The following is an 11,680-nucleotide window of genomic DNA, read 5'->3' on the forward strand; positions in this document are numbered from 1 at the left end:
ACTAAATTATCTAGTACGGCCGTTCAGCGGATCGTCTGTTACGTCCTAAAATTTCATCTGTGACGTTATAAAATTTCATCCAATAGGAAGCGTTCTGAAAACGCTTGGATTTGGTATCCTACTATGGACGGTTATCTACCGCAATAAACACAACTGTTAATAGGTGATTTTGCTATTTTTGTTTCTAAACTTAATTTTATATTGTTCGCTTTTTACTTTTCAATATTTCATTTACGAGTAATACAACGACATGGCTTTAGCCCAAGATTGGGACTGGTGTAAAGTTGCCGAAAGCAGACAAGATAAAATCTAGAAAAAACAATAAAGGTTGAAACTACAGACAGGAGACCGAAATGCAGATCTTGTGATATAGAGTCTTTGCAGGATAGCCCTCGTTTTGTAAGGAATACATCTTCAACTCAATTTAACACGGTAAGTGCATTTTAATTTTTTTGGGGGAAGGCTGAGTCGGGCAATGCCCTTTCCAACTATATTGTTCCTAACTGGAATAGCATGTCTCCCGAAGTTACATGTATATGGACTATAAAAATTCCATTTTTGACAAACCATAATTCCATCTGCAAATAAAAATAAACCTCGTCAAAAGAAGCCATTTACAGCTTTCTAAAAATATATCACAAATAATGTCCCGTGCAGGTGATCAATCTTTACAATTATCTAAACCGCCAGTCTTTAGACTAGAGCAGGGATGACGCACTCACAAAGTGTCCCACCACAGATTTTTAATGAACCACTTGTCTCTACAAATACAGAAATTTTCAGGAAAGACGAATGTAAAAATCAATTCTTTGCTAGATAGCACTATTATACCGTTTAAATATACAGTTTAAATGAGGGCTGCCCATCTATCTCCTAATATCCGAAAGGCCCTATTCTTTTAATGGAACTCCATAATCAAATTTATGCAAACATAGCTAATTCATTTTTGGAGCATAGCATGTTCTTAATAAGATCAGTGCATAGTGTACCCATAGCATGTTCTGTCCTTTAAATGAGAACAAAATAAACGGCCCTGCTCAATTTACTATTTTTTGCCAACCTATAACTAGATGTTAAAAAGTACTATATGTCTCTCATGGAAAAACAACCAACAATATTTTGCTTTTATGGCTCCCTGATCTAAAAAGGTTTCCGACTCCTGGTCTACGTTAACTGCTTTTCAACAACCAAAAGAATAATCCCCAAGAAATTGGAGGTTTTCTGCGTTCTTCATTATTTGTTTTCTCCTCCGCCCCCTGCTCTCTTACGCTCCTTCTCCAACGCTACTCTCTCTCTTCCTTAACCTTGTTCTTGTTTTGCAGCTTGTCGCATTCCTCAATCACATGACCTGGCAATAGCGACAGCACTCAGTCTGCTCGTCGTAGAAGACCTCTATCTATGGGCCCATCATTATTTCTTTTGCGATGGGATATTTGCTCCACCGTCTTAAGTCTGGGACCAATTTAGCGTGGCGTATGTGGCGTGGATCTAATTGGTTCCTATTGTCGGAGCATGGGACTACTTTATGGTCGAAAAGCGTTCGACGGTTATAAGCTACATCCGAGGCGGACAATAGCTGACCCCGACCTTTATAACATTTTCTTTGTAAGGCTCGGCGTATTTTTTCATTAGGCCTTTACCATCCGAATACCACAATGGAATCGGCAAGAGGTATGAAACATGAATGGTCAACGCCAATTTAAAAAGTAGAATATTAAAATTCCAGATGACTGAAAGGGGCTCCAGCCATAAAATCGAAATTCCAACTACATAAAAGTCGGAAAAACACACAGTTCTGAATAAGACCAAAATAGGACTATACCTAGGCGAAATGTTTGGGTCTTACTCGGACGTTCTTACTCTGTCGTGGATATTAAGCCTACTGAAGATTTCACTGTATTATGTCATTGGTCTTAATACTACGGTATTATATATTATTTAATTACACATATATATTATTTAATTACCTATAGAATACAAATACTACAACGCATTTTTCGTTATGTAATATTGAATTTAATCATATAGGCAATATTTACAGCTATTTGCTTTATTTTTATTATTCCCATGGATCGCGGCGGTACATCAACTCGCTTTGGTATCGAGACATATGTGACGAAAACGGCGGACGGAGAAGCGTTTTTCGATCCGGAGACAGTGTCTTTGTCTCCACAAAGTCTCTCTTTTCACCATGGGTGAGTCTCTCTCTCTTCTCTAGAAAGAGGCTTTCATCGTGGGGCCCAGGGTAGATCCCGGCAAGCTTGGCATTCTGTTACATATATACTTATTTTAACTTTGGTTGTTTATATACCCACAAAATTCGTTTCTTCCTTTTCGTTTTCTACATGATTATCTGACGACAATATAAAATAAATCTTTTTATGATTAATGTCATTATTGCAGCAATAACAATATACACTAGGTTAAAAATTGTCTACTGGCGAATGGTCACCTGAATAAGTCTGTTACGATTTTTCATATCAGTCTTCCATTCTGGTACGTAGAGTTTCGGAATGACTGAGTGCAACCGGGAAAAGTTTGGAATGTGTTGAATAATTGCTTTGTTTTGGGCACTGAAAAGATAAAGCTTGGTTTGTTCAGGTCGGTAACAGTTTTTCGGCAAATCTTATGAAAATTGTTAGCTCAACCATAAAATATTTTTTCGTTTTTTTTTTATTACCGTTGAACTAAGCTTGGATTTAAAAATTAAAAAAAATATTTAAGCGAAATTATACAACCACAAAAAAATGCTGTAGTCTATATTGTATTTTAGCACTTGCCAACATGTCTGTTTTATATATTTGTTGGTAAAAAAGAAAACACACAGTTTTATCGTCAGAAGCATATCAATACCTTTAAGCAGTTGCAAATTTATATATAATACGTGTCTTTTTACTCACCGTTTTATGCAAGGTTCACTAAGCTTTGTGTTATAGTAACCTAATATTGGTGATTTGGGGGCCTTTAATTACCGGTCTCGTTTGTCCCGCTTAAAAACTACAGCGATAGTGATGGGTTATCTTTTTGGTGATAATCCTATACAGGTATTTTATAGGTGTTATGAGAAACCGAAACGGTCCCTTAAATGTATCCAACGGTATTTTAAAATTTAGGCTATACTTCTGTAGCTTAGCAAATATTAGTTATTTTTACTATATTATATATTAAAGAGTTTCGGTTTCACAAAATGTCTAAGTGGTCACCAGAGCCAAACCCTAAAAAAATATTAGAAACATTTTTGAAAACATGCTACGAAAAATAAAACCAAAAATATTTTCAGCAAATGCAAAAAAGTCAGTTTTCATTAAATAAGGATACTTTTTTTAACAACTTAAATATTTTTAACACAAGTTTTATTGACGACGCCAGGCCAGAATAGGGCTATTTTATGACAAACCGTACAGTTGTTTACGTGGGTTCAACCTCTGGGCCAGAGGTGGGCAATTAGGTTTCACAGCGGAGGCATGAAAAACATAAATCGTTGTGGTGGGCCGCAACGTGAGTTGAATGTTTTTTAAAAAACGTCCTTATATATAGCATTCTTTTTACAAGCTTGTGAGAGTCTTAACAAGCGTCTGGGAGCAAAACCGGGTCTGCATTAAAGAGTCGGGCGTGCTACGCACGGCAACTTTAGTTTAAATGCTCTCAGAAATAGGTAAAAATAGCTGCACGTATAAGTTAAGGTCACCAAACGTGCAGTGGCGTAGCCAGCCGAAAATTGTTGGGGGGGGGGGGGCAAAACGTTTTCGTCATTGTATTAACTGCAGTAATGAACACAAATACAATGCTAGCAAACCGTTTCGAGGAACAACTGACGGAGTGTTAACACAATACTTAAAAACCATTCAAAGAGCAAAATCTGTCTAAGAGTACCGTAGTAAAACTACATTAATGTCTAGCAAACGTATTATTGTTGTGATCGCTTGATGTTGATACTGCTCATAGAGACGCTCCAAAGCCCCGAATTATCCTAATACAAGCGCTTCAAGCATTGAAAACAAATCGAATCGGGTGGCCCATAAATGCTTTCTTTTAAAAAAGCTAAGAAAGCGTCGTTAAACTTTCCCGAAATGAAGTTTTGTGGAAAATAGGAAGCGATTAAATTGTAATCCAACCTTTACAATTTATGTTTTGTGGCCTTATATGAGTTTCGAATTTTGGTACTGTACATGCGCACGTCGGACTCGAGTAGTCTACTTTTTCTCCTGTGTCCAACTCCAGCAAAACATACCGACTCCGTTGAGTCCCGACTCCGCAAAACTTTGTAAAAATACAAGCATTATTGCTTTCGTCGACTTTTCGATCTGTATTTTTGTTTGACAGTGTTTGGGTTTGTAAGGTAGGAATATAAAAACAACTTGAGAAACTTGAGTTAAATTAAATTAGTCTATAACAGCGGTTCTCAACCGGTGAGGCGCCAAGCAATTCTTAGGGGTCGCGAGCTCTAATTCAATATTTAACTTTATGTAGTGATTAAATAATGTTTTCGTTTGTGTTCATTCTGTGTTTACGATGTCTTATACTAAGGGCCGGATTAGCCAATAGGTAATGACTATGAGGCTATAGCCTTGGGCCCTGGAAAAATTCGGCCCTCAATTTTTAAGGTTAAATTTTTGTAAGGCTGATAGGTATACGAATCCAGTACCGGTACAGTACAGATTTTGCTTAAAAACGAATGACCGAATCGAGTCAATATGTTCCTTGTGTGTGAGTTGATAAATAAATTATTTCATTTATGCTGCAAACGAGTTAAAACTATCTGCGTTCTGTGGTATCTCTTTTAAGGGAAACACAATAAAACCTAAAAAGCAACAATACCTAAAGCAGAAAAATCTATAAACCCATAGTATTAAGACCAATGACACAATAAAGCGTCATAAATTCATGGTAATATTGCCCAAATAGCCAAAATAACGCCTGAAACTGTATAGCGAGAGGGTAAGGGTCGATCGGGAGCTATGTTAGGCCTGGCATGGGCCGTTTTGGTGCCGACGTTTGGACGCCCTATAGTTTGACCGCAGTTTTTGCATTGGATTTTTGGCCCTGTTTGGGGTTATTGATGGGTTAGAAAATGGGTAGGGGTTAAAATTATTAGTGGAGTTAGTGATGTACTTAGGGGTGAGGTTTGAGGTTAGGTAAAGTGTTGTTTAGGCCTGATTCTGGCCATTTAGGTTTATTATGACGGGTGTTGGACTTATTTCAATTTAGACCAGGGGTCGGCAACCTTTTTCTAGTCGTGGGCCAAAACCAAACTGAGAAAGGTCCCAGCGGACCGCACAAAATGTTAACTAAGAATTGTGTTATTAAAATGTTAGAACCACTGTGATTCAGGCGGGCCTCGGATATTTTATTGCACTTAAAAACTTGTTTTATTACATTTAAAGAGGCAATTAAGTGTTGGCGCAAAGCGCGAAAAATAAGCGTTTGTTTGGTTTAAAACTTGAGTCCACACGTCATCATCTATAAGCGTAATAAAACTACTTTAAGAAAACGCGATAAATTTAATAGTTAATCTAGCTCAGTGTTTGTTAACCTTTGAAGTCCGGGCACACCTGGCGAGCGAAGCAAGCGCGATTTTTTGGGTATTTATTTTTTTTGGTGAGTATGTGTTACATTGCCGAAAATAAAAAAGATGAAAAAATATATTTCCAAAATTTTTAAATACGTTTTCCGTTTGTCCGCGACGCATTTGGCAGCCTTCCACGGCGCAACGATAAGGAAGCTCTGATCTAGTTCAAAAGACAGCATCAAAACGTAAGCAAACCGGACATATAAAGACATACGCACTAAGCGCAAATATTTTTCGAACTTACCTAGTTAAAATAGTATTTGAAATGGACTCGTGTCTAGTTTGTCAAAGAGGCAGCGGGCCGGACCAGCCCGCGGGACGTTGGCTGCCGACTCCTGATTTAGACGGTACTACGACTATTAGGTACTGGTCTTCTATTTTGGTCTTATTCAGAAGTGTGTTTTATTGCGACGTTGATGTTGTTCTTATTTCAGTCTTATGGCTGGAGTCTCTTTTAAGCATAGATAGTGATGTTGTTTTGAATGAGGATGACATCATTCGTAAGGTTGGTTCACACTAGACGCGTCTGGCGTTAACGTAAAATGTTTTTAAAATTTTGATTGCGGAAGTTAAAACAGATCAACTCTGACGCTTTCGGTTAGGGGCAAGGGAATTTGCCGTTAACGCAGGCAACCCTTTAAGTGTTAACTGGACGACGCTAGTGTTTTTCGAAGAAGCAAAACGCGTTTAGTGTGAATCAACCTATACGTATGCTCGCTGTAAGGCAATGAAAATGTAATTTTAAATATAGGCTATATTGTAATACGGGAGATGTGGTACCAGTGGATCATAGGGACCAGTGACTCGGGAGCTTTTTTCCTCTTTCCATTTAAAATAGATATTTAAAGATTTGAGACAATAAAACGATTTTTGAGGCAAAAATAGAATTATGTTGTAGCGACAACATGACGTCACATTGTTATTTATCACAGAGAATTTCTTATATCGCTGTATCACCGTTTAATGTTTCGTCATGGAAAGTTTTCGGTAAAAATCCATTGCCGAAATTTCTAGCAAGATTTGCAAAGTAAGCCTCCTGACACAATTTTCCACTGAGTCAGGCTGTGCGGTTTCTGACGTACATCCGTTTAATGTAAACGCATGTATTGAAATTCGCCTTATTGTCAACAATTCGGGTTTGGCCAGTTACACGTGGCTGTGTCATTCGAAGGGCTTTTGTTTAAGCCATATTGGTACAAAAATATTATTTCCGTGTATAAGAGAGTCGAGAGAAAAAGCTTAGCTGGAACCGCCCTTTGGCACGTGATCCCTGCGTATTATATTGAAACAAATAACTATTTTATTGCGTATGTACGTCTTGCCTTCTTTATACAGATCTCTTCTAAACCCCTTTATAAGCTTGCGTTATAAGATTCTTTATCATTATGAATTATGATTATGATTTTTCAATTCATTATTATGAAGATCAGTATCGAATAAAGTCTTAAGTCTGTTACTCAAGGAACCAATTGGAGTGCTCGTATGTTAGAAGCTGTCGACAATGAACAATTCAATTTGAATGCAGTATCTACCTTGTAGTCGTGAGGTTGATACGCCGAGGCACAAAGACAATTAATTGAGACTCATTATCACCCACCTCAACAATGTCATCAAATAAAATTTGTATTTTGTTTAAGAATCTAGAACAGGGTTTCTCAACCGCGGCCCTTGGCCTACTTGGGGGGCCACGGGCATTATTCTCTAGCTAGGTCGTAGTTTGCAAAACCCAATTCGTGTCTTTATTTATAAAATTTGTCTGTTAAATTAAATTTGTGATTTTAATTATGACACTTCGTGTAACGTATTGTAACTCATTTTTCTGACACCTTGTTTGATTTAATCGCAAGTAGGGATGTTCAAAGTAGAATATTGTATCCTTTTATTGCGAAGTTTTACGCCTAATCGTACGTTTGCGAGTGGCAAGATTGGATAAAATCCTTTCGCTGTGGCGAAACAATTACTGTGCTGGTTTATATATGTAGCTATGTAGTGTGTTGCATTTATTCAACTTTTCTCTTCTTACATTTTGAGTTAAATGCTGTGGTGAAGGGTAGATAAAACTTCATGTTACGACCTTTAAATCCTATTTTACGACGCAAATAAAACCTACAGATGCAAAATCGTCAAAAGTAACCCACTGGTCCCACATCTCCCCTACACTATGAGTCTATGACACTTAATAACATTTCTTACATGTTTTTATATTATTTTGTGTTATTTTCATGTATGTATTTTTACTACTTTTTGTAGTTAGTTTGCAAAATTAGGCCCTTTCCTGGTAAATAGCCTTAGGCCTACAGTACCCTTAATCCGGCCCTGCCTATACTTTACATTAAAATTGCACGTGTTTAGTTACGTGACTCAAGAAATGGTTCATGGATTTGCGATTTGCGAGCTTCGCTACACATTTTTAACAATTTTTTGGTCGCTGGACTATAATTGCTACTTTTTACGACCGATTAGGCATATGTTTAGTCGGAACAAGGGTTGGACACTTGGCTTGGGTATGTTGTGAACATGCAATCAAAGTTGTGCATTCGGGCTACTAAGACTGATCAACTTTAACATTGAAACGCTACGCGCGAAATCTTTTTTTAGCACTAAGTCTCTGTGAGTACTATTGAATGTTTTTTTCGAATATATGTCGTTCATAGAAGCCCTATTCAAATTATAGTTTGGCTAACTAATAGATAAACGATAAAATATATCCCCCTTTTCAACTATTATATACATGATAACAGGTTAGAAACACGGAAAACAAACTTTCTTTAGCCAATTTAACCAAATAAACTGAAGCGGCATCAAACCTTAATTATAATTTCCTCAAACAACCAAGCGAAAAAAACATAAAATAACTAGGCGCTTTGTATGGGCGATAGCCGAAAAATATTCACATTTTAAAACAAAAGAAGAAAAGCTTTGTGCTTCAACTTACTTTTCGGTGCTTTCTTTGGTATCAGCCATAATTTATCGCAGCTAAATATGCCGGGCACAGTTTAAACAACTTATAGACAAATAAAGAAACACTTTTGGGGTTAATCTCTTACCAATGAGCAGCTTGTTTTGTCATAAAGGCAATTACAAATGTCAGCAACTAGTGTTGCGGTTTAGATGCGTTTTTGTTGCTGTGCTAACAACGCAAGACTTGGAAAGAACAAGGGTAAGATATTGTTTTATAAGAGGGCTTTTTAAAGTATTAAGAAATGGACATTTTAGAATAACGCACAGCCTTTAAACTGCTTCGTTGATATCTGTATATTCGTTTAAGCTCTATATTTTATTACGCAACTTGTGATAAATGTATTCACCTAAGGCGAAGGGTAAATCCAAATAACTTTTTACAGTCGAATTCTGTACACTTCTTTAAAAATTAGAATGATGAAACAGTAATAAAAAGTCATACTTAAATGTAACCTTGTTGGCCAAAAGTATATTGCTAATGTTTTTTTACCTTGCTAACAATCAATTCTTCTAATTATAAAACCTTTTAAAAAAGTTAGATTGATAAAACTGTTATTATACTGTATAATTTAGAAACATTGGGACATATAAATAGACATTGCAAACATGTTTATTTCCCTTGTTTAAAGACAAGCGAAACCATAGGTCGTATTGAGTTGATTTTTTACTAAATAAACATAACTAACTAAACAGTACCTAACCTTAGAGGTCAGCAATTCTAGGTGAAAAAACACCCAGACTTTTTGTGGTACATGTAGTTATTGATACCTTCTTTACAATTAATGCAAAAAAACTTCTGTTGTAATTTGTTTGATTTTTTTCATTTACTGGCCTATTAACCAAGTATTGTCGAATAAAACATTGATCATTGCCGTAAGTTTACATTTTGTGTTATACAAATTGGGTAACCAAACATATTGTGTCATACTTTTATGCGGGAATGCCTACTACATCCAAGTAAAGTGTAAAAAATGATTTAAAAAAAATATCTTAAATCAATAAATGTCGTTACTCACATTTCGGTTTGAGCACATCTTTCGTAAGTTGAAGACATCATATAAATAACACGAAAGCTTCAGAAGACATAAACAGAAATTAGCAGTTGCCTAACTGTGAGGTTTTGTAGAAACACATAATAAAAGCAACAAAATATCTAAAGCAAAACTATCCATTTAAGCCATACTATAAAGAATAGCGACAAAATAAACCCAAATACACAGTATAGTAAGGATTACGACGGAATAGGTCCTAAACTTGTCGAAATAAGAACAAAACTTGTCGAAAAGAGTCCTAAATGGCCTAACTACTAAAACAGTGCGATTGGGCTCCGTCTTTCTTCGTCAACGTTAGGGCTGCGTAGTTTGAATCGGTGGGCTTATAATTTGGGTTAAAAAGGACGAAATCATTGGCAGAGTTAGTGATGAAGTCCAGTGTGACCTTTAGGGTTAGTTAAGGGGTTGTTTCAAAGCACTGATTTTCAACCGATGTTCGGCGGGAAATTTAATATTTCGACTTCAAGATAAAATCGTTTCCAGATTGAATTGCTAACCAACAACATTTTAACTGTATAACATATATTTTTTAAAACCTGCAGAATTACCTACGCAGGCTTATAGTTATCGCGTTATACCGAACTTCGATTTACTTCATAGTTGTATCTCTGACAAATGTATTGAAGAGTATTTGCTGTGTTTTTTTCAGTGGTGATTGACATTTATTTCATTTAGTGATCGATACTATTTTTTTGTTCATATGCTGGGTATTTTACCGTGTATTTCAACTAAACTGTCTTCTCAACGAAAAAAACTATGTAAAAATGGTAATTTAGTCTCACAAGACGAAGAATTGAATTTGTTTCTTTAACAATTGCTTTTTGGTTACATACCTTAGTGCATTTTATAAAAAAACTACAAGCGCAATTACTTGCGTTGAAATCAAAATCAAATTAAGTATATTACCTTAATTGAAATAAATTTTAATGTTTACAACTTAGCCTTTTATGTTTAAGAACTTTCTTGAGTATGTTTCCGTGCAAAATTTAAGTATAGTTTGCAAAATATTGCATTTATTGCGGCGGTTTTAATAGAATAACCAATTTTCAGTTTCAAGCGAGACTTTGCTTTCGTTGGTGGCTGTATGGTGCCAGGATTACGGGTTTTCGTTACGTAAAATATGTTTGACGTGCTTAGCCGTTAGGAATATAGTTTAATAAACAACACGTCATCTGATTAAATGCCGCTGCCACTCAGGATAAAAGGTGTCACTCCAATTACGGGTAAGCATTTAGTTAACCCATTTCAGGCGACCAACACTTATGTGTATAACAATTAACAATTAGGGAAATTAAAATGTTTTATTTATGAAAAATTCAAATGTTTACCACTTTACACACTATTTAGCACTCAAGCCAGGATATTACGATATCCGAAACATTACTTTGTAGTAACATGGTAAATTGCCTTTTTAAATCAACGGCAACAACACGAGCCTCAAGCAAATGACGCAGAGTAAAACGTAAAATCTAATAGTTATTAAGAGGCAACAGCTTGATGGAATCTTACATTTTGTTTACCCAATTCTCGAAAATAATTTGGTCCGGGTAATACCAATTTGTTATGGACACAGCGCCTTTGCAAATATGTAGGGCCTAATAATGTTGCTGCTTTTATGAGGGCCGCATCCTACTTTAATTGTAGAAAGTATTTACCCGACCCATTTTATACACAATACGGAACATTACTTTCTGTTACAATTTAATTTGTACATTTATTTTACACGGAAATGGTACACCATATGCGGTGGTGATCAACAATCAACAGCTTAATATATACCGTGCTTATTGCAATATATCGCGCTTTTTGCAAAAGCCTGCATCTTACTGTTACAAATAAAACTCTAAAAATCCTATAGGCAACGTCTAGTACCCTACTAAAACGTACCGTACAATTGTGACTTTGCTTTGTTTAATTCTTGTGTCTACTAACAACTGGTTTAATCCCATTGAGTTCATAAAGAGGAAAGCAAATCGAGCTTGACGTGTCGCACTTATAGTCAACTATAGGGAAGGCATAAAACTTAATATAGTTGAATTACTTATAAGTGGAATGCTATTGTTAATCTTGTCAACGCTAAAGGTTGATTCTTATATGT

General features: G+C 36.0%; 1 protein-coding gene across 1 annotated transcript; it reads right to left on the bottom strand.

Annotated features, from left to right (window-relative positions):
* Nucleotides 1-1,986: 1,986 nt before the first annotated feature.
* Nucleotides 1,987-9,684, bottom strand: LOC146140579 (sperm-associated microtubule inner protein 10-like). The gene is made up of 3 exons (XM_083392315.1): nucleotides 9,547-9,684; nucleotides 2,453-2,573; nucleotides 1,987-2,269 (listed from the first exon to the last, which is right to left on the bottom strand). The coding sequence occupies exons 1-3, from the start codon at nucleotides 9,585-9,587 to the stop codon at nucleotides 2,060-2,062; spliced, it is 372 nt and encodes a 123-aa protein (XP_083248441.1). The 5' UTR covers nucleotides 9,588-9,684; the 3' UTR covers nucleotides 1,987-2,059.
* Nucleotides 9,685-11,680: the final 1,996 nt, after the last annotated feature.

This window comes from Ascidiella aspersa, chromosome 6, assembly GCF_963924565.1.
Source record: "Ascidiella aspersa chromosome 6, kaAscAspe10.2, whole genome shotgun sequence".
In the NCBI taxonomy this organism is placed as follows: domain Eukaryota; kingdom Metazoa; phylum Chordata; class Ascidiacea; order Phlebobranchia; family Ascidiidae; genus Ascidiella; species Ascidiella aspersa.

Coding starts and splice junctions, on each gene's coding strand:
- LOC146140579 (XM_083392315.1), bottom strand. CDS start 9,587: ATGATGTCTTCAACTTACGAAAGATGTGCTCAAACCGAAAT. Junction 2,574..9,546: donor AGATGTGCTCAAACCGAAAT/GTGAGTAACGAC, acceptor TTATCTTTTCAG/TGCCCAAAACAAAGCAATTA. Junction 2,270..2,452: donor ATCGTAACAGACTTATTCAG/GTGACCATTCGC, acceptor TATATGTAACAG/AATGCCAAGCTTGCCGGGAT.